Source organism: Cupressus sempervirens, chromosome 4 (assembly GCF_028749045.1).
Source record: "Cupressus sempervirens isolate cs-2001-9-10 chromosome 4, ASM2874904v1, whole genome shotgun sequence".
NCBI classification, from domain to species: domain Eukaryota; kingdom Viridiplantae; phylum Streptophyta; class Pinopsida; order Cupressales; family Cupressaceae; genus Cupressus; species Cupressus sempervirens.
In genome coordinates this window covers 424,878,582-424,903,668 of record NC_143121.1, presented here as the reverse complement: position 1 = coordinate 424,903,668, position 25,087 = coordinate 424,878,582, and the positions used below count along the sequence as shown (strand labels likewise).

The 25,087-nt window shown below is 34.7% G+C and overlaps 1 protein-coding gene across 1 annotated transcript in view; it reads left to right on the top strand.

Annotated features, from left to right (window-relative positions):
- Positions 1–12,210, top strand: part of LOC149561848 (RNA-binding protein) — an 80,576-nt gene extending 68,366 nt beyond the window's left edge. The window contains exons 4-5 of the mRNA XM_089825385.1: positions 11,481–11,600; positions 11,734–12,210. Of these exons, the coding sequence (XP_089681511.1) occupies positions 11,481–11,600; positions 11,734–11,846 (233 nt within the window). The 3' untranslated portion in view covers positions 11,847–12,210. The remainder of the gene's footprint in view (positions 1–11,480; positions 11,601–11,733) is intronic.
- Positions 12,211–25,087: the final 12,877 nt, after the last annotated feature.

Genomic DNA, 25,087 nt, shown 5'->3' with positions numbered 1-25,087 from the left:
TATTATAGTAAGGTGATGATCACACAATGATAGACACTTGTGCATCTTATCATCATTGTGAGGTGACTATCTCACAATGATGATGTTTGACATCTTGTGAAGTAATATTTTTGGAAAGTCATAATGGTGGATATCATGTGAGGTGATTTTATGGAAAGCCATAATGGTGGATATCATATGAGGTGATATTTATGCAAAGCCATAGGGGTGGATATTATGCTTGGAGATGTCTATAAGCCATAATGGTAGATATCACATAAGGTGATATTTATGGAAAGCTATAATGTTGGATATTATGTGAGGTGATATTTATGCAAATCCATAATGATGGATATTACACAAATTGATAGCAATGGAAAACCATAATAGTGGATATTATGTGAGGTGATATTTATGCAAATCCATAATAGTCGATATCACACAAATTGATATTTATGGAAAACCATAATGGTGGACATTATGTGAGGTGATATTTATGCAAATCCATAATGGAGAATATCATGCAAAGTGGTATTTATGGAAAGCCATAATGGTAGATATCACATGAAGTGATATAATGGTTGATATCACAAGAGGTGATCTTTTTACATATGAATGTAGTCATGTGGTCAATCACCGCAATAAGTTGATGTAACTTTGCTCGTTTGGCTGCAAGAATTGCCAAATGCGGCATTCATCTATGTTGGAATAAGCTCTCCTCTAGTATTCGTGTATTCTTAAAATAAGTTTTGGAATATCATTTGGACTTGTTTGGTTGACCTGGAAGAGGAGTCGAAATTTGCATATTCTATGTTTGGTTGCAACAATTGAAATAAGAATTGGAATAAGTTTGTGTTAAAATTTTAATAATTAAATTAATTTTTTTAGTTTGGTAATATTTTAAATAAACAAGATTTTTTATTTATAAAAACTGATTTTTTTTTTTGGTTGGTAATAAGTTTGTTTTTATTAATAATATAATAATATTTACATCAAGATTATAAGGTCCTTAATTCTATCTAGAGGACCATCATTTACAATATGATATGTTTCTCCTTTACATCTAAAACACAAAAGGCCTCTTCATTAGGCTGATTTACTTAAAAAGCATTTCTTTCTTTTTTGAAAAACCCGACACCTAAACTTGCGGTCATTATGACCTCAATGCTGCCAAAAAGCTTTCACTATGTCAATCCTCCAAAAACATCCATATTCTGAAGTTGCTTGTTCAAATCGAATTCTTCCATTTGTAGAGCCAAACATCATTTTTTGTGCTGCCTCCCAATCCTACGGGTCTTCCTGCTTGTCAAAAAACGGCTTTCCTGCTCAAACAAAAGGCGACATTGTTTAGCTATCTTCATGCACTCCTTGCCATCAAAAAAACCTACCCTCCCACTCCGTTAGCCTTCACAAAGGGATTTTCATTAGCCGCATCAAAATTCATCGCTGCCCTCCTTCACTCTAAACTCAGCGAAAATTTCTTGCCGACCTCTTTCTCTTTGGGAAATCCATTGGGAAAGTGGCCCCCTTCTTTTGGTCATGGGAGGACAAGATTGCGGACTTAAGACTATTCCATGCATGGTGTTGCTCATTTGTGTAGTTTTCCCTGTCAATCTGTCTGCGTGGTCAATTTACAAAGGGAATAAAAACTGATTTTTTATTAATTTTTTAAAAAGCCAAATTATTTTAAATATGCTTTATTTTATTTTTTAATTTCACTTTATAAGTGAAAGATATACCACAACCTTTGAAATTCATCAAATTCAAAAGAAATTTTATATTGTATATTATAAATTTAATTTTAAATTAAATCAATTTATTTTAATGAGATCAAAACTAAAATCATTTTATTTTAAAATATATTAAAGAAAATAAAAAATACAAATAAGTTGAGATCATTAATATGATATTTAAATGATCTTTCAACATAATTTTAATTATAAGACTAAACATAAGATTTATTTGTAAAGAAATTTTTATGAAAGTTTAGAAAAGATATCAAATATGATATTACTTTTTTTTTGTCATTTAAAAAAAACATATCAAACATTAAATAATGTTGACCTAGTTTATATCTTATCGCGAATCGAGAAAATAGTCCAAAAATGCATTTGAGTGGCAAAATACAATCAAACGGAAAAGTCACGGATTTGACAACCCATCAAATTGGGTTTATTAAAAATTGGAATAAGCATAAGCTATTTTTATTCCTTCTTTTTTTAGGAATTCCGTTATGCTCATTTTGTGGTCAAATTAGGATAGGTGAATTCTAATTCCAATTTTGTATTTTGCAAACAAACATCAAATTGGCAAATGCGGGTATTTAGATTTTCCTATTCCCTCACAATTCTTGCAGCCAAACGGGGCCTAAATGATAAGTAGGGTTCCTCCCTAGCTAAGAGGGAGTTTTAATGTCATTATTATTGTTACATTTATTCAGATGATATTATTATATATTATTAATATATAATTAATGAGGTAATTATTATAATATAATATAATTAATATGTTATAATAGGGCTATATGTGAAGAATGGTGACCCTTGGTAAAGGAGCACCATTAATATATATTATATACATAAGAACAGTGATAAGTAACTAGAGATACACACATTGAGTAAATCAACAGATTTATATGTCATTTGATTGTAATACGTCTTTCTTGTTTGGAGGGATGGGTTCTCCCGGTTAGGGTATGTTTATCAACATCTTTTTGGCACACTTCATGAGACTTGAAAGATTGAAATGTATAAGAGCACCATTCTGAGTTTAATGCAGCAAATAAGGTCATATATTCTCATTATTGATTTAATCTGCATGTATGTTATATCTGTGATCACTGTTATTTCATTATGCTTACGTCTTTGCTTAATATATTGTGAGGACAGCAATGTTTCCATGAAAATTGAAGGTTGTTGATTGTGGACAGCATAATATTCATTGTCTATGCAATTCTATCTTAAGTGTTAAATTGGTAATAGTTATAAACCCCCAAAACATAAAAAGTGTAATCATATATCACTGAGTTGTGTGCCCAAGTGTTTGATAAAATGTGAAACATCCAAAGTTGAGGAAAACAAATCAGAATCAGTGGGGTTTTTACATCCAACAAGAATTCTTCACTAGGTAAAAGCATCACTTAAAAATAACAAATAATGGGTCACAAAAGCTTTGGACTCTAGTTGGTACTTGGAACTTTCAACTCTTTTAACGACTTCTGAATTTCAGCAAAAACTAGAAAAAAAATAAAAATCTGTAGAAATGTATGCTAATGCCCTCCATCCTGAAATTTGGGAGAAAAGTTAGCTTTTAAAAACCTTGCAACCTGCAACGAATAACATAACTGTATACAGTGGGCTTTTTTGTGAAGAGCATGGGCTGGTGTATCAAGGTTGGTGGAACATGACCATGCTCTCAAAGGCAGGTATTTTTGTATTTGTTCCCTTGTGTTTGATGATGTGTGAATGCCTAGGAAGCATACACAACTTGTGTGGGATGGCCTAGAGAAACTCAGGTGTATTGTTTTAGTACAAGCAACATCTTGGTGCGTCACAAGTTTGTCTACACTGCATCCCCTACTAAGAAAACATATATGGGTGCCTTGCTTCATGGGGAATTGAAGCATATGCTGATGCCCACAATGGTAGTTGTGATAATAATAAACAAATATTATATGTGAGACATAATAAACAAAAATTATAGTTTCAAAATAATTTTATGAATCATGTAGGCATTAAAGTAGGAAAAAATCATTATAAACAAACAAATGCAAAATATCACTAATTAGTCATTCATAATGAAAAAAATATTTACTAATCTAATCATTAGCTACTGGAATTAATCACCATTTAGAAAACTTTGAGATTAAAAAATGAGAGTTCATTCTCAAATAGATGTAATTCATAACTCCACAACAAATCAGATTTCAAAGTTTTACAGCAATTATAAAAAACTTAAAAATTTATAATTGTCCTGACCTAAAGCTAGATAGAAAGGGAATTAGCTTTTTGTTTTGATTTTTTACTTTCTTTAATTGGGAACATCTAAACATCCTCTATGTGGGGCTGATGTCCTTGATATATTCAAGATGTCTCCCATGTTTTCAAGGCATTTGGGACACATTTCGAGACACAAGAAACATGTCTCGGGTCACTAGGAAGACTTTTCTTATGAAACACTTCTTTTTTTCACATCCACAAAATTTGTTTCTTAGGAAGATCAATGACTTGAGCTTTGCTTTCTTGGGTGTTAGGAATTTTTTAAGTGATGGACTTGAACATGATAATAGAGGATCTATTCTTGCCATCATTTGAAAAATCTAGATGAAATATTATGATTTTAAGAATTGATCTTTAGCTTCCCATTGAAGTTGCCAATTTTGGTTTGGATCTTGATTCAGATTGTGGATCTAATGTGGATTCAACAAAATTTTGGGATTGAATTTGTTTAAGGTCATCTGTACAAAAAAATGTAAAAACTATATTTATATAGCCTCAAATCAGGAATTAATGTTGTACGACAATATCTAATCACCATAAATTCAGTTTGTTTTAAAGCATAAATGATAAATATTATAAATTATTCATTGTTGAAGCTTCAAGTTCAATATTAAGATTATAATATCAACTTCAACTATCAATTTAAAAGCTGTATGGATTTTATAAATAATCAATATCATCATTGGCATTAGATGATGTAGGAACATTTGAAGAATCAGTAGGAGTGTTATTGCCACTTGCACTAAAAGAGGACTTGCTTTCCAACCCCTCAAGTGCAAGATGTTGGGAAGGGGAAGCATCTAAGTCATTGTGCCCTAGGTCCTTATTCCACAACTTTGTGTTCCCTTGCAGCCATGTTTGTGCAAACAAGGTATATATTGGAATGCATATATACTAAGTTCTCTAGCCTTTTTGAGTGCAATTTGTTGTGCTTTATTGAGTGAATGAAAAGAGTATGCACTTGAATCTAAGATGCAAGTGAACTAGCAACCTATGAAGACAAATTAGAGAGATGGAGTCATATATTATAAAAAATTGAATTTGAAAACAATATAAATGAAACTTTTGAAGATTACAGAAATTATTAATATGATACTTATGTGATAAAACTTTGATTGTGAGGTGTTGGAATTGTTCACCATGGAAACATTACCAACTATGAACATCCTTCTTGAACTTGTTATAGTGAGCCTTGATACATTGATTGGAGTATACAAAAGTAATCAACACACTCACGACTACATTTTGCAAATCAGGATAAAGATAGAGTTTATGAAACGTTTCCTTGTACCATTCAGCAACTCCATATCTCTATATGGGGCAGCCCTTGCAGACATAAAAATAATCTCATCACTCTAGTAATTTGGACTTAATGCAAAAACAAGATGGATATTGTGTTCCATATTTTTAAAATAATTTTATGCACTGGTTTGAAGAATGTTTCTTAGGGATCTTGCTCTTTCTCATGTTTGATGGTCTTCTTCTTAATCATGGAGTCAATGCCAGCTATCTCTCTCCCAAGAAAGACTTGTTTATGTCAGGTTAGATTACCTTAATGGGGAATACCAAGGGAGGGCTCTAGAGTTTGACAAGTAGAACAACCAACATCTCACAACAAACATCGCCCCATTCTAGCCTTCCTGCACAAAGGTGTCACATATAGGCAATATCACTACTTTCTCACCTTACCATTGGTACTCAATCTCTTGAGTATAATATAGCTTATTTTTAATTTGATCCAATGATATTATGTCACATTAGGCCCTATCTCCAAGCAGTCCGCCCCTACTATTTAAGAGGAGGCCACCACTCTATACTCTCATAATAGATTCTAAGAGGCATCATTGCCTGTTCAAATGCCCACAACCAATGGAAGAGCACCGTCCAAGGTGGGGGAAGGAGAAAGTTGGGGTGAGCCCTTGAAGTGGATGGGAATATGAAAAGTTTATAGAGGAGTAGCATCTCAAAACAAGTTTGGTGAAACTAAGGAGATACTCCGCGCAATCTCACCAAGAGTCATTTATGATCATTTGCTTAACGTATTGTTCGTTCTCCTAGTGTTTTGCTTTCATATGGACCATGTTTGCCAAACTACTGTGCTAGAAAGCTCTTCTTGAACCTTCACAAGTTGATGCAAGGCATTTGTGTTGGGGGTGAAATGGGTCTCAATTGCTTTTTAGAAATAAAAATAAAATAATTAAAAACAAATTTTATAGAAGTAGAATGCATAATCAAATTTAATAGAAATGAGTTTTCAAGTAATTAAAATATAAAATTTATATTGCTTCACTTGCTTTTAATAGCTCTACTTAAAAAATAGAACTAAGTATGCTTTGCAATATATGGTGGTTGGTGATGAACGCTCGAATTATTTCAGCTTTTCCATACAACTTTTTGATCCAATCAATTTTGTTAGCAATGATGAGGATGTTAGCAATAAGCTAACCATCTTTCACCTCTCCCTTGCAATCCATGACTCTTAGAAATATCGCTCTTTTAGGGGACATTATTATGATATTAGTGAATGGTTGATTTTAGTAATCTTTCCACACAACTTTTTGATCCAATCAATTTAGTTCTCATCTTTTGTAGCACAGGATTGAGAGAGTGGACCACACAATGTGTCCAAAAAATGCGTGAACGGTTTCCTTGACAATTCTATAATTTTTTGTGTTGTTTGTTATGATTTAAACAAAATTGTAGGGTCCCACTACCACAATGACTATGATGAGGATTTTAGCAATAAGTGGGCTATCTTTAACAATTCAAAAGTCTCATAAACATTGTCCTTTTAGAGGACATTTCTATGATTTAATAAAGGGTTGATTTTGGCATCACCCTCATCTCGGTGCATGAATCTTCCACGAGCTTAAACTCCTTTTTCAATGAGGTGGCACATATTTTCTTATAATGGGTTCTCATACCATTTTGGAGCCTCAATAATATTTTTTACCATTTCTTACCAATATGGTGGTTGTACAACATTTAAAACCAACCCATTTGTGTAAATACATCTTGTTATGCATAGATTGGGAATGCCTAAGTTTTATTTTGAAATGCCATTTCCAAAGGTCCCTTTAGTCTATTATTTGTAGTAGGCTGTTTTTCAAGTGTTGCAACAAATATATGGCTCTCCACTACAAGATTAGGATTAGATGGGGGCATATGAGACTTTGCTTGCTTTGATCTTCTCTTTGCTATAGTTAATTTATTCTATGGCTTTCTAGTTTATTTGCTTGCTTCTATTCATACATATATGTCATCACTTGCTTTGGTGGCATAGGTACACAATTCTTCTAGGGCAAGCTTTGATGCTCAGTTTAGAAATCCTACACAAATGGGCTTTCATTTAACTAGAGCAACTTGGATGTTGGCATCACATCTCTTACAAATCCAAATATAACCCCAACCACTTGGAACCTATTATATTAGATTAGCATACTTTTAAAGTGGGACTCGCATCTGTTTTGAATTAGGTCGTCTCGTAGAACTAGGGCTAGTTGCCATTTTAATCCTTATGGCATTAAATATTATAAACAATACATTCAAAATAAATAAAAACATAGGTATACAAACATAAGCTTTTACATATTTGAAACATAGTGAACATTCATAGAAAACACAAAATAAAAGCAAATTAAGAGGAATTTTTCATGTTTGTACAAAAAAAGTAGGATATTCTTTACCCGTTTTGAAAAATCTTAGATGATTTTGGTAGCTCATGGGCACTTGCACATGCATGGGATTAGCAATGCAATTGTTGTGGAACCTTCAATAATTAATCGACTCTTTATTGAATGATAGGCAAGAATGAGAGTTTAGCCTTTCGGGGTATTTGTTGTTTGCAATCAAAATGAGCTAAAGTGAGTTTGTTTGAGTGTTTGAAATACTTTATTTGGCTCTTCTAGAGAAACCATGTCAAAGCCAAAGGTGAAAAAATTAAAAAGAAAGAAATAAATAATTTTGATAGGTACCAGGTGGGTGAACCCCAGAATTTGTTTGGTTCTTCCTAGGTTTGCATGGATTCATCCCAACCGAACCCAACTCTTCCTCACCTTGCCCTACCAGAAATTGCAGGTGTGATATCCCTTCCCAGAAATAAAATATTAAATATAATAAAACTAAATATCAAATAAATAATAAATAAGATTATTAAGAAATAATCAATGTTACTAATAAACAATCAAATCCTGATATTAATGAATAATGTATAATGTTTTACTAATAAATGTTATTTATAAATAAACTATCCTTAAATAATAATCAATGTATTTAATAATATGAAGTAGTTAAAAGCTACCGAGATATGATCAATATAATATTATTATTGTCCATAATAATACTGACCAAGCTATAATTAACTAGTAGTTAATCAATATTAATGATCAGTACACAAATAATATTAATAATATTAATCAATCAATCAATAATACTAATATCAATCAACATTCATAATATTATTAACATTAATAAAGTGAATTAAATCAAATCCACCAAGCAGTCGCGCACCCACATTGGCACTCCCACACAGTAAGTCTTTGTGGGTCGCAACCAATGATGAAGAGGCATCCTTCACCTGTATTCCACTGGCAGGCGATATATGAATGGTTAGAACTTATCTGGGACATTCACAGATAGAGTTTGGAGTGCTTGGGAAAACCATAGAACAGTGATTCATTGATGGGACTGATGTACGAAACACATAAAAGCAGAAAATAAATTGCGAGTCACAAAGCATTACTGCAAATACTACAGGTTATAAATTCAATGGTATACAGTCCCTTAAAGGAAGAGCACAGATCTGATTATAAACATATTAATTCTTATCACGTATCTATAAATATCTGGAATTCCTTTTAATGAAGGAAGTGGTTTATATATAATATCGGGTATTCACCTGAAAACAGAGAAACTAAAGGAAAAGGGAAAAGGATATATTTATTGGAATGCTGGTAATCTACAGGTTACAGATCCATTATTGCAGCTGATGATATGAATCTAGAAGAATGAAACTAAATCGATTCTTACTCTTCACAAGGAAGAGATCAGGAAGGAATGGATCTTATTAATAGAATATTTATAGATAAAATTAATAGCAACAAAAAATGAGAATAGATATATACAGAACCTATAACTATTTGACTTATAGAAGAGAAGCTGTAATGTTATCAATGAGGGGCTTGTATGAATTCCAAGCAATGGATCTTTGTCTAAAGATAGGTTGGGAATCAGCGATCCTGAGTGCCTAACAAGCATCTACCCAAGAAATGCTTTAGGGTTTGGATCTGTAAACATTGAGGGAATACATTGCAATTTGGTGTTTAAGCAACTTGGATAACATATACTCCTCCCATCTTTAAGCTGAATTAATAACAAGGTTGGATAAGAGTGCTAAAGCTAACTTAAATCTAATAAGATGAACAGCTAATGCTTTCAAGGAATATTAAAACCCAACCCTATGGGAAAATTTAGGATAAATGAATGTCTCCACAGGGGACATTACAGCAGGATAATAGAATTGGATTGAACTAGGCTCAGATCCAGCTGGCACCCTAGTGGATTTGATAAACATGACTTCTCATTAATTCAATTTTTGGCCTCTACATGAAGCTGCATGCCTCAGACATCTCTTATTAGAGGTGAAGTGGTGCACCATTCGTTGGATAAACACTCTCTTGTCCTTCGCACTTTGATGGTTCTCAAAGCAAGAACCTTTTGATAACACTCTGCCCCCAATAAGAATCCTTCATTTTTAGATCCTTGAATACATGATCAGGAATGAGAGACCAATGGCGAAGTATCAATCAAAATTGTTTTACAAGGATCATTTCCAAAGGCTGCCATCTTGATAAATTCCTTTGTGGGGTTCCGCTCACATTGGTTTGATAGAGTCAATCTATTGAAAAGAAGAAGCAAATGATAGCTAATACATAAACTTTAGGCCAATATTTTCTTGCAGGTTGAAAAGAAAGGGTTTTACGATTCAAAGATAGTTTTTAGTAGTATAATTTTCAGATTACAGTTTCGCAGGTCTGGGTATTCAAGAAATTGACATGCAAAGATTTAGTTTTTGAGAATGTTAGGAATATCTCTTAGCTCAAGAGTAACTTGTTAACAGAACAGGATTAGCAATCATCACACGTGGATGAGTGTTTGTTTCATCCAGACAAATGAGAGATCCTAATATTTAATTTGATGGATGCTTAATGAACAAGAGTCTAATGCAAGCCTCTGAACTTTTGAATCATCAAATTACAACTCTAACGCTCAGTTAAATCCCATTTCATCTGACTGGGTAGAATGTTAATTGATCATTAAGTTTACCTCTTAGAAATAGACAACTTAAACATATGTTTGAGAGCAACACAAAATCAAATCCGATATGACTAGAGTAGAATAGAATATAAGGCTTTTGATAGCCATGAGGGCAATATTATAGCATATGTTTCTAGAAAAGATACTGAAGGCTATGTGTAACTCTTAAAACCATATAAATTTTTTATTAAGATAAATGCGTAAGGAGCTGTTTTAAATATAAAAAATTTGATACATATCTGCCCTTTAAAATCGTCTATTAGACTTCTATTGATAAATATCGAGTGAAATACAAACACAGCAGCATCAATCTTTTCTCATATCAATAAATTCAACCATACCATGATTTCATTTTAAAGGGCATCCCATAAAATAGCGCCATGATGCAAGTCAGTCATTAAAGAGTAGATATTACAAATAATTATGGGATGAAGTCACCCACTCCTTCCAAAGACATAAGAACACGAGGGAGCAAGAAGTATCGTAGAATGGTATCATTGTGACATTTGTAACGTTTGCTTATGTTTTATTTCAAACTTTCTTTAATCAAAACATTGTAACAGGTTTACTCTGAAGTCTGAACCAGTTCAACTCATCCAAAATGATCAAGGTTGTTTAGCATGTGCTAGGTTTCAGTTGGACCTGGAATCAACAGTCATTTACTATCTGATCTGTATTTCCAATCTAGAGGTTAAATTTCAGTACAAGGCTAACTTGATTTCAATTTTGAAAGCCAGCCATTACAACCTATGTTCCCATGAGTTTTCAGGACGGGGACGGCAGGGGACAGTGGGACAGGTTTCCGGGACGGCAATTTTATTTGCCGATTTTGGGGACAGTGGGGGGGCGAGGGAACGGCAACAGTGACATTTTTGTTTTTTAATTTTATTTTTTGTGTTAAAAAAGTGGGGACGGATGCAAGTCCCCATTGAAGTTCCCGGGACGGGGACATCCCTGTCCCCGAAATGCTGGCATTTTTGGGGGATGTTAGTCAGTTCTGTGTATGACAACTAAGTGGTCATTCTGGGCCATCCCATTAGGAATCAACTGTAGAAGTGCCAAGCATTTGAGTTCTCAACAGAGTGTTTGTGCTTTTAATTTCTGCTACATTTATATTGTGATATGACTTAAGAAAAGTTGATCAACAGTGACCACCCAAACTTAATTTTCGCAATGCTTTTGTTGCAGATGATTTTCAGCAGTCTCCTTCTGGTCGCTTGCTTGTTCTTGGAGATGATCCCAAGCCAAAAAGGAGGTTACATGTGCAAAGAAGATTGGACGAAAGATCATGTGCCATCTTCAATCACTGTGAGTAGTTTTTCCATTTTGCCTCTAATGATGCAGCTCCTCAGCTATCTCATATCTCAAGAAGTGAATTTGATCTCCTAAAGTGCAGGATCTATAGTATGCAAATAATTTTTTAATATTTGGCTTATTCCAGATGCCGATGGTGGTGGTTGGTGGGACACAGACATGGTTGGAGTTGATAGCGATGAAGTTGGCTCCACAGAAATATGGGAGGGCATGGGATCCACTACTATTGGTGGCTTATAGGAGCAGTTTCACCACGCTGTAAATATACCATAAGAAATACAAGCCAAAGAATAATTTTCGTTTTCTTTTCTTGTGAGACATTATCCGATTTCATTGCTAATTTGCAGTACACGAGTTCAACCGCAGTCACTTATAGTGATAATCTTTGATCTAGTTACAATTTATGAAAGTTTCTTTACAAACTTCCAATTCCTCTCTAATATCCCTGGCAATTGTTTTTCAGTTTTCTGATATTTTGGTCTCTTTAGCCAAAGTTATGAACCATACGTTTTAAAGACTACATTTACTGTATTGTAACACTGTTTTAAATAACTCGGTTCCTGCAATAATATCAAAAGAACTTTTTGACGCTTTCAAACAAAAATAGGCAAATTCACATTTATACTTAATATGTAGGCTCTACTGTTCTATATAGCAAAGATGGAACAATTTTGCTCCCCAAGACAGCAAAGCTTACATTATCTCTTCTACGAGCACGATATAATCCATGCCAAAAGCAATTCCAACGGAACGTGGAAGAAAGTTACCACACAAAAAGAAGAAAGGCTACTTGACTGAGAATGTAGCCAAGTTTCCGAAGGAGGCAATCACATAAGATACGTTGGAAGTTGGTGAAGAGCCGCTTATGGTAATTAGAAATGAGTTATAAATGTTCCAAGACTCCAAGGGTACATAGAGGCACATGAGAAAATAATTTAAAATCTCTCACAAGTAATAATCTCCCAAAATGCGACCTATCCCACCACAAAAATGACCAATTTTAATGGCCAATAAGTCTGCAGTATTTTTCAATTATCAACACTCTAGGTCAAAGTCTAGGTCAAGTGTATTCAATAATAAAAGAAATTATATACGAGTTAATCAATAATGTGGTTCATAATACAATGCAGTGTCTCAATTGTGTTAGCTAATATTAACATCTAAGTAGCTAAATAAAGTTTCTCAAAGTGGACACAATTGTCTAATAGATGAATTCCATACCATAGGCATCAACTAATTATTAGTCAAGTGCATCTACATACATTTGTGTAAGATAACCAATACCAAGGTGTTAAAAAGTCTATCTGCATAATTTGGAATACAAAAAATACTTAAACCAAGATATGAACACAATTTATTTGACTAATATTAATTTCAGTTTATAATAAATAACACATTATGATTGAAAAAATGATAAAATATGCATAAAGCGTATGAAGCACATATTATTCATCTCTATTAAGTTTTAACTTTATCTAGAATATCTTTGATGGAGAAAGTATGCTACCAACAAAGATAAAGAAATAGACAAAAAATATGAAAGTCACTATGAAATATTTCATCATATATCTCCACTTAGCTACCATTTTGAGATTTTAGCTTAATTAGCTAAAAGTTAGATAATTAGTTTTCATAAAGATATCATATACTTTATGTAACTTTTTATTTAATTCAATTATAGGGTCAAGATAGTTATCATAAGTGTCATTCCAAAACTTTTCTTATAATGAGGTTGTTTCTTATTATATACTTTTATAGTTTAGCTATTTGTAACTATGTTGATCATTTAATGTTTCTATTAAGTGTATTCGTCATCCCACCTTATCACTTTACATATAAGCATGGCTCATTGTACATTTTGACATGTATCATCTATTATTATCTAGTTAACTTATGTCTATCTCAATATTCATGTAAGCTCATATTTAGACATCCTCTTGTAGAAGACATCTTTCTTGGTTGATCCTTTGAAGCATGCTCAACTTCATTATTGTTCTAACAATCCCTAGAAAATAGTCTTATAATTATTTATCCTAAGACTCATCAAATATTTTTAAAGAGCTTACTTAAATTAGGCCCAAAGAAATTAAATGACATGTGGATTAAAAAGAATTAAAGCCAAGTTGTGATACCCTTCCACATGCATCTATTTTAGCTTATGTAGTTAGGATTGTAATCACACGAAAATGGTCATCTACACTATTAGTCCCATTTTTAGCATTTTTGCCAAACTTATTAAATCACTTTTTTTTAATCAAGTCTTCAAAAATCAATTTATTTGATTTTATCCTATAGTTTAACCAATATATCCTAAGTTCTTATTTAAGTAAAAGGAACATGTCCCCCTTTAATTAAATAAAAGACCACTCATCTCTTATCCTAAGTTGCAGACATAAAAACATTTTCCCACTTTAAAAATATAAGAAAAAGTGTTTTTGTCTCTTATGGAGACACAAAAGTCAACTCTTTGTGATTGGTGGAAACGATTGTGCATATGGATCATGCAAAAGTCAACTCCCCACCCTTGATTAGAGACTCTTGTCTCGTGATCTCCACTATTTGTACTCCTTTAAAAGGGAGGGCTCTCTCCTCATCTTAGAACCAAATCCTCTTGCACTATTGTTATGCTATAGGTTTTTCTAGACACTCATGGAGCTTTGGAAGATCTTGTGGCCTCATACTCTCATATTTGCATATCATAGTAGCTTAACATCACGTTGCATTAGTATAGTTTCTTTTTATACATTAGAATAACACATTTAGTTTAATTGGAAGGCTTGTAACACACTCATTTTCTTGTTAGTTAGCTTACATTTCTTGCATTTCATGTAGCTTAGTTGTATTTTGCATAACATCTCATAGTGGTTCTTGGACACTAGCATTCTTTTTCTTGTCTTAGAATCTCTCATTTCATGGTGTACTTGCAAGGGGCTGCATTCTTATGCTCATTTGAGAGCTATTCTACTTCTATTTGCATTGATTTGCATGTCATGATTAGAGAGCTCTAGGTTGATATTTGAGGCTCTCAATCCATGAGATCCCTTGTATAGAAGGACTTAGAGAAGTGCACTTTTTGAGTGTGCATTTTCTGCACCCACTGTGGGGTAGAACAACTTTGTTTTGTTTTGTTTCTTGCATTTTCTTGCTTCTTGTTTCGTATTTTCTTAATTTTGCAGATGAAACTATCTTGTGATACTTTTCGAGTATTGTACGATATTTCCTGCAACTACTGTACAACACTTTACCAATTAAAAGTATCGCGCACATATTTACATTCTGTCACACTTCGATTCTATAGTCTGTAACATGTAGTGGCACATAGTATTGCATAGGTAGAAAGTATTGCTTGGCTATATAGTGAAGTGTGGTATGATACTTCTATAGTCAAAAGTATCACCCAAATGGTTTTGGTTAGCTAATTCGAGCTCAATTTTGTATTTTTTGGTTTCAGGCTTCTTATTTACAATATTTTGGTTTCTTGATAGTCTAATCAGTGGGCTTGCATGGCTTATTTCAAATTTGTTACCGTTTTTGATGCACGAACACATTTGTTTTGTAGGTTTTGCCTAAATTGCTTGCCTATTTTCTCATTAAAATAACGCACGTGAAAGACCTAAACTTGCTAAAAGGAGCTACTAACCTTTGTTGCAGGGCTGCCCAAAAGCAAGCAAAATAAACCAAAATCATTTGTGTATTTTGTTTCATTTATATGTGTGACATCTACTAGTTGTTTCCTTTCCTAGGTACATAAAACTTGCGAGTAGGGCTCATTGTTGGTAGGAGAGTATGTTCTTCACTCTTGAGGTGAATAAAAAATCTTGACCCTATATTGAGTCTCGAAAGTGAGTGGTATATTCCACTTTTTAGTGCTCTTAATTAATTTTCTTGGTGTGTTTAGGGGAAACACTGAGAATAGGAGAGTATGCTCCTCATCCTTTTGGTGAATTAGAAATCTTGACTTCTTTGGTGTGGATTTATTTTGTCAATCTCTTAGTGAGATTTTACCTTTAGAGGGTCTGCTGTTGGTGGAAAGATACCAGTGGGAATGAGCACAACCCAGCTAACTTGACTGACTATAATCACAAACCCTTTGACAAAGGCCAAAGCCTTGGGGAGTGTAACACTTGTCTTTGTTTAGTGGAAGTAATTGTAGGATTGTGACCATGAGAAAAACACTAAGTGAGAATGCTTAAGGTACTCTGGTGGTCACGAGGTATATTACCACTTGCAAGATAGGGTATTTTGTTATCAGGTACAAGAGGAGTGTTGTGAATAAGACCCTTTCTAAACACTTTAGGATTAGAAGGTACCTTTATTATCCACTCAACATCTCGGTGCAAGGATTAATCCTAGTGGACTACTCGAATCAACCCAAGATTTTTACAGTTACCATTTGTATCCCTTTGGTTGTGCCAACGACACCTCCATGACAAAGCCAACAACTAGTGTGGGAAACCACTTTGTGTGAGGTGAGGGGGCATCAAGTGTGGGCCAAGTTGTTGAGTAATGATTTGTGACCTTTAGGTAGTTCTGCTTGGCATGTTTTCGAATGTACTAGATCCGTGGAAACTTTTTGAACATACACATGACATTAGCACTCATAGGGTTGTTATTTTGAAAACCTCACATATGCTTGTATTGACTAGGTTGCTTTGTCCCTTGTTCAATTATTTTGAGATGCGTGTTTGTGACATACTTTCTTTCAAAACCATACATTTTGTTTCTACAGACTAAAAAACACTTTATCTAATTGTTACTTTGTCCAAACACATTGACAGTTGAATTGAAACGTAGACATTTTAGGCACCAAGTCACATATTACAGAATCTGTTGAACTTTTATTAAATGACTATTCAGAGAATATTGTGCGATACTTGTAGATTGCCAAAAGTATCGCACTGCTTAAAGTCTTTCGCCCTCCTATGTTATAGTCTATTGTACGACCTACTAGAAAGTATCATCTATCTGCAAAGTATCGTCCACTTATTGTGAAAACTATTGCACAATAGAGTATGTTGATGTACTCTTGCCTAGTTTGTTGTGAAATATCGCCTAGTTTCTATTGCTTGCATAATTAAGTCCAGATTGTGTTTTAGTTGAAGTAAGGGTGTTTGTAGTTGGTTTACAAACACTCACAGATAGTGTTTCAGTCACCATGAACCCCGAGGAGAGGAACCATTGCCTAGAAAACCTCTTTATGCTTAGAGAGGAGCAAGTATGGATGGATAGAGAATTATTAGAAGAAGCTAGACGTATGGCTGCTAGGGAAATGTCTCACCCACACATTGAGACTAGTGCTCACGCACACGACTTTGAAAACAAACATGCTTACACAAAATATAGTCATTCATTTATGAACAACCAGCCTTGTGGCAACAATGAAAACAACACTACCAAGATCTCCAAGAACACACATAGCGAGATGTTTCTTACCACCTAGACCCTCACAATCACACCATGAGAGTTAGGTAGATAATGAGGTTACTAGTGAGGACTTCATGATTCCAACAAGATCAGCTTCTCCAAAAACATATGCTTAAAGCCTTAGAACAAAACAGAGATCAATATTTTCAATACATGACTTCTTAGGGACAAAAACTCCCCCATGATTATGACATCCAAAGGATTGTCCAAAAAAGAGAGCCACCCGAAGCTAATATCCTAAGAAAAGAAATGTCAGAGCTATGAAGTCAACTTGCCCAAATGTAAATGGTGAGAGAGCCACCCAAAACCTCCTTTGTGGAAATCATATGTGCTCGCATTTGATATAAATCTTTACATGGTGTCATTTCCTTAGGATATAGAGGTTCCCAAGTATGACAAATACGATGCAAATGGTGAACCACATGATCATGTATGACACTTCTACGCCCTTAGTATGGATTTCATGTGTGAGGACACGTACCTCATGAGGCTCTTTCCGAGGAGTTTAAGGGGACAAATCATGGAATAGTTTACCAAGTTGTCACCTCCTATTAAAACATTTGACAAACTTGCACAACAATTCATCCAACAATATTCATACACCATATAACATCTTGTCACTATGTTGGATCTTTGCAACATAAAAAAAAGATAAGGAAAACCATTTCCCACATACTTACAATGATGGAGAGCACTACATTCTAGGTATCTACGGAAAATTCCTTATAGCAAAAAGATTGACATTTTCGTCAATACACTCGTGCCTGAATTGTATTCCAATCTTAGGAAGCAACTGTTCATAACCTCCAATGACATGGTTGAAAGTGCCTATCGTATTGAAGATGTTGCTATAAAAAGGGGAGACATTGTCTTAAACAAGGATAAAAATGGCAACAAAAATGGGAAGGATAAGAATAAGCCATGGAAAAAAAATCATGTACATAGTCAATGATGAAGTTGTAGACACTCCTACGACTAAGGAGTCAACCTTTCACTTATTCAACACTATATATGTTGCTAAGAAACAACATACCTTAACGATGTAATCCTTTGACCAGATTAAGAAAACTTCTAAACCTAACCACCCTTATACCCCAGTGGTTGACTCGTATGAAGTGGTCTTAAAACTTTGCTTGTAGATAAGCTTATCACACTGCCTGACAACTCTTGACCTTATGACCCACCCGTGAAACCCAATTGGTGGAGAGATGACCGATTTTGCAATTACCATCAGAATAAGGGACACAATACTGAGAAATGTTTCAAACTCAAAGATGTCATACAAGCCCTCATTGATGAAGGGAAGGTTTTCACAAATAGCTTAGCTAAGAACTTGGATCACAAGGCCTTTAAGGATCTTATCCCCAAGTATGAGAAAGGAGAAAAATCATGACGCCAAGATCAACTATGCTTATGTGAATACAAACAATGTCATTAACATGATCGAGCCGATAAGTGAAAGCATTTATACGATGGGATCTAAATTTGATGAAGAACCCAACTATGACATTGTTGATGAGCGAACTATGGTTGTCTTAAGAATGCACAACTCCATTCAATGCTCTGATATTGCTAGACCATCGATTTCTCTTAGGGTGGCAGATTCCTCTCATGGTGAGACTTTGAATGCTGTCACTCAAGGGCAATCTAAGGTTGTTCTTAAGGTACCTAGTGAGACCAAGCAAGCCTCATCTTCCAAACAAATGGCTTCACCTGCTATATCTAGTTATGACCTCATGAGTCAAAGAGATCTTTGAGTTGTTAGAGTTGTCTGCTTTACACAAAGAGATCCTAGAGATAGCTCTATGCACAACTAATGTCCCTTCAAATATTGGTACTGAGAGATTCCAAGCTATGGAAAACCACATTTCCTCACCTTCCTATCTCACATTTTCTGAAGAGGATGAAAAATCATTGAGTCATCCCCACAACATTGCTCCCCACATTGAAGTTCAAATCTAACACACCTGCTTTTGACGATTACTAATAGACAATGATGCAGTGTTAAATATTGTTTCCTTTATTGTAATCCAACAATTGAGAATGTTCAAATTTATAATCGATCCTAAACAAAAGAACCATAAAATCATATGATGAAGTTGAACGATCCTCCAAGGGTCTAACTGTGCTTCCTATCTATGTGGGTCTCATAGAGAAAGATGTGGTTTTCCAAGTATTAGACATCCCACTTGCCTATTATAAAATTTTGTTGGATAGGGCATAAATTCATGACATGTAAAGGGTACCATCAACATACCATTAGTGTAACAAAATTCCCATTCAGTGGTATAGAGATTGTGATCCCATGTGACAATTCCATGCCTATCAATTTGCTTACTAGTGCAGAGTCGCTAGTGCCACATAACCGACCTTCTAGTGACATTAGACCACCATTTACAAAATGTGAAAAGAAGTTAAGAATGATGATTATTGGCATGTGGGAGTATACTTTGGAATCCATTGCAAAATTACCTATTTCTTTGTGCTCCTACAAAAAACCATCAGAGACAATGAAACCTACTTTGTTGGCTATGACTATCTTTGGCATCTTTGTTCAATCTCTGACTCCTTTAGAAGATGAAAAAGAAGATCAAGTCGTTAGAGACATGATCTATAGAGAGGAAATGATGATGAAGTCATACTAGCTACCCCTATTTTACCCAATAAATATGGGAAAGGCTACCAGTTTCTTAGAAAAATGGGTTAATATGGCCAAGGACCTTTAAATGATAACAAGAATTCTCTCATAGAACCCATGAGTCATACCAAGGGATGGAAAAGAAGAGATACTACAGGCTTAGGGTATGGTATTGATGATGATTTTTCATACTTTGACAAAGAAATCGCTATGACCAGTGAGTTTGAAGACTATATTCAACATTTTACGCCTTCTACTTCCCTTCTTTGGGGAGAATATTTTATCTAATAATTACACAGCTAAAGTGTGTACTTCCAGACAACCCAAATTGGATGAATCCAACATTGAGAATCCTAATGTAGAAAGAGTTAGGAAAAATATTGTCTAACTTGTGGCCTAAGAACAAAGCATTGATTCTCAAGAATACGAGTGGGAATCCCTTTCTGACACCTCTTGTGAATTGGGTGTAGATGTGGTACATGCCTATGTTACTCAACCTAATGTATTTTGTGAGTCTCCTGTAGAATTAGACAAGTTGAATTCACAATTTGTCTTGGTGGATTACATTGATTCCTCTAGGATTTATCTTGATCTGGATTCCTTTGGAGCCTTTGCTATAGGCTTGACCTTTCTCGTCACTGGAGATGATTCCTCTCGCATCAATAACCTTGAAGCCTCCCCTTCACTTTCACTTATGCACCTTGATCTCACAGATTAGTCTATTCAAACTCAAAGACTTGAGCTACCCTCATTTCAAAATGATTAGGAGATCACATGCTACCTGAATCCCATTGAACCCATGGTATCTTCCACCAGTGAACCTATAATTAACATGACCAAGATAGACATCAAGTACCAAAGACATAAAATGAAAATAAAAATGAAAAATAAGAGTTTAGATGGCGAAAACCACTTTGTAGCAGTGTTTGAACAAAAAATGAGTAAAAATAAAGACGTATCCAAGGGTGGAAACCTCTTTGAGGCACCCAAGAATTAGGTTCTAGGTAATCTTCCAAGCTATTTTCAAGATAGATCATTGGTTTTGATAGAATCAACACAACTTATTAACTTGGGTATTGTGGTATCTCCCAAGATTATACATTTGACTCAATCTTTATCAACAGAATAAAGATGACAATTCACCCAATTCTTTAAGGAAAAAAAAGATCAACTTTGCATGGACCTATGCTTATATGGCTGGCTTCGATACATAACTCATTATGCATCACCTTTCCATCACTCTTGGGGTTAAACTTGTCAAGCAAAAATTAAGAAAGATGCACCCTCATGTTGCCTTGTTAGTTAAAGTTGAGCTAGAAAAATTGCTAAGTTCATCAGAGCTATCGACTATGTAGAATGGATATGTAATGTAGTGCCTATTATGACAAGTCCATTCGTGTTTGCACAAATTTTAGGGATTTAAACAAGGCATGCCCAAAGGATGATTTTTTGCTATCAAACATTGATATGATAATAGACATGACTACGACCTATGAAATGTATTCGCTAATGGATGCCTTCTTAGGATACAATCATATTAGGATATCTCTTGAAGACCAAGAGAAAAACACCTTTCACTTGTGCATGGGGTGCATTTTGCTGGAATGTCATGCCCTTTGGTCTAAATAATGCAGGTGCTACATTTCAAAGAGCCATGACTACAATCTTTCATGATATGATGCATAAGAACATGGAGGATTATGTTGATGATACCCTTGCAAAGTCTAAACAATGAAACACCCATCTAGCTAACCGGGGTATGATATTAGACGATATGGAACAGTTTCAACTTAGGCTAAATCCAAAAAGTGTTCTTTTGGTGTTACTTCTGGAAAATTGCTTGGGTATATAATATCAGCTAAAGCAATAAAGGTCGATCTAGAAAAAGTACAAGCTATTATGGAAATGCCACCTCCCTAAAATATTAGTTAACTAAGGAGTCTGCATGGATGCCTTCAGTCCATCAGGAGGTTCATGTCTCAATTAGCTAATAGATCCCAACCATTTAACAAAAATATGCATAAAGGGGCCGCATGTGTACAGAATGAGGAGTGTGAAAAGAGCTTGACCTAAATCAAAGAATATCTAGCAAAACCACCTATCCTCATGCCTCCAATTCAGGGGAAGCCTTTGATTCTTTACCTCTCAATTACTATGAATTATCTTGGATCTTTATTAGCACAACATGATGAGAACGAGAAATAAAGAGTTATATATTACATTAGTCGTACATTGGTTGCTAATGAGATCAATTGAAACAATATTGAGAAGGATTGTCTTGTCGTGGTGTTTTCATCTCAAAAAAATTGCCACTATATGCTTGCACATACCATGCAACTTGTTGCTAAAATTGATCTCTTGAAGTATCTCTTAAGGCTGCACTTATGGGAAGACTAGCGCAATGGATGATGATTCTTTCAGAAATTGACATTCAATACATTGAACATAAGGCTAACAAAGGGAAAGCTATCACTAATCAACTTGTTGAATTCCCAATCCTGGATAATGCTCCTATTTAGATTGATTTTCTTGATGCATCTATCATGGATGTTGTAGAAAGGAACTAGAAGATGTTTTTTCATGGGTCGTATACTCAAAATGGAGTTGGTGCTGAAATTTTGTTCGTTATGGCTCATGGATATACTATTCCCATGTACCAATAATATAAGTGAATATGAAGCTCTCACTAATGGGATTAAGCTAGCCCTTGAATAGAGAATAACAGAGCTACATATTAATGGAGATTCCTAACTTATCATCAATTAAGTTAACAATGAGAATCAAACAAAGGATAATAAATTGATATCCTATTAAATTGTTAGACTCTCTAAGGACTTACTTTACCTTTGTCACATTCCAGCAAATCCCTAGAGCTAAAAACAAGGCTGCATATGTTATGGCAACTTTGATATCTATCTTGCAATTACAAGAGGATGAGTCTTGCTTTGAGTTCTTGGTTGGAGAATTGTGCCATCCTGCCTATGATTCCCCTAACAAAAGAGTCATTTGTACCTTTGTTGGTCATGATTCCTCCTGTTACTCCACCATCTTCTCCTATCTACGAGACCAAATCATTCCCAAGAATCTTACATGGAAGAAAAAGAGTCAGCTCATTCGTAAAGCTTCCCATTATACCCTCGTCACTGGTAATTTGTATAGAAAGAGATTAGGTGGAACACTTCTTAGGTGTCTAGAGATAGACGAGTTTGAAAAGGCATTAACCAAAGTTCACGATGACATTTGTGGGTCAGATTCTAATGACATTACACTTGCTTAGAAATTACTTAGGGCATGATACTATTGGCCAACTATGCAAGATGATGTCGTCCAATATTTTGAATCTTGTAAGAAATGCCAATTGCACAATAGCTTGATTCATACTCCTACGCGTAAGTTGATCCCCTCTATTACACAACTGTCCTTTCTAGCAATGGGACTTTGACTTGGTCACCAAAATTCATCCAAGTTCATCTAGTGGACACAAGTTTATTATCACAACAACTGAATATTCCACTAAGTAGGTTGAAATTGTTCTTCTTTGTATTGCTACAGGTAAACGTGTTGCCTTGTTTATACTGAATCACATTATCTTTTGCTATGGCATTCCTTCCTCCATTTAAGAAACTTTGCAAGAAGTTCAAAACCAAGAAACACAATCCCTCCATCTACTCTCCCTAAGGGAATGGCCAAGCTAAGGCCTCAAATAAAACATTGCTGAAATTTTTGGATATGATGGTTCACAAATTAGGAAGGGATTGGCACCTAAAAATTAATCTTGCACTACAGGCCTATAGGACCACCATACACACTCCCACAGGGGATACACCCTTTGTGTTGGTTTATGATTCTGAGGTCGTCCTCCCATTAGAAGTTGAGATTACCTCTTTACGAGTCTCTTTGCCCGAATTGTCATCAATGAGGACTATAGGGCTATGCGGATTCACAAGCTTGAGATCTTAGATGAGCATCAAAAGGCTTCTTTTGATCACGTGCAAGCTTACCAAAATAGGATGTCTACAAGTTACGACAAGAAGGTGCATCCAAGGGAATTTCAAGTGGGTGACCTTGTTCTTAGAGAAAACTCAAAGAATCAGTAAAACAGAGAACAAAAAGGTAAGTTTGAGCCTAATTGGTTGGGTCCCTACATCAACATTGTTGTATTTGGATCCGACACTTATCAACATTCTACACCTGCGGGAGAACAACTCCCCAAGTCTATCAATATTCTTCATCTAAAAAAGTTCTATGCTTAAGGCTCCTATTGCTTAGCCATTTGTACATATTCTATGATTTTGAAAAAATCCAAAAAAAAAAAAATATATATGATTCTGAAAAAATCCTAAAAAGTAGGAAATCTCCTGAAAAAATGATCATCTTAATGAAAACCTAGCAATAGGCACTTTGATGCATCACCAAAAAAATAAAATATCTCAAAAATACCAAAAAAAAAAAGAAGTCCTAAAAAAATGCTGCCAAGTGGTTAAAACCTAGAAACAGATGCTACTTGAGACCCTCACACCTATGCCTATTGGTCTTACTTCACGCTAATTCGCTTCACTTTGCCTTGCCTAGCTTGAAACTGACCCTCGTATAGGTCTAGGGGGCACAAATTGCATAGCTTATCATGGTCTCTTATTGCATTGGTGTTTATTTGATAGCTTGTTCAATAGTTTTTTCTCAACACTTCCCCTCAAAATTGAGTGTTTCTCAACACTCTTTGGAGACCTCAAATACAATCTAGGATGATGTGATATTTCTCATAGGTAGATTTGAGTCCTAAGGAAATAGTCATGTAACCTACACACACACACACACACATACACACACTTGAACATTAAACTTGTTGAGATTTGGTTGACTTTATTTTTATTTGTGTGCTGTCTATGATGGTTTTCTTTGTCGAGCATTCCCTCCCTAATAGTCTCTCATAGATGTCATGGACTAGAGGAGTGGGGTCATGGGGTATGTTTTACTTGTTTTCTACTTTTGGGTATACTTTGTTGACCTAAAGTGTCGTAAGCATCCGTGCTTGTCATACTTGACATTTTGGATCTATAACATATCATCCTTGTTTGTTTTCACAAAATCGCACTGGAGGTTATCTTGACGCTCATGCCTTGATAGAGGTGTAATCTTGCTATACTAAACTTAGGGAACCTAACTGCACTAGTCATTTTAACCTAATGTCTTTGATGCATAGGTGGGGTTCTGACATACCTATCTAATATAGATCATATTCATATCCTCATAGTTATACTAGTGGTGATTGTATGATCTTCCAATGTTCCTAATAAAGCTCGATGATGAAAATTAGAGTCTACTTATGTGTCCTTTGCAATCATACCTTTTCATACTAGTTTGCATTTAAGGACTCACTCTAATTTAGCTTTTGCTATTGCATGTTGAGATATCTCTCTAT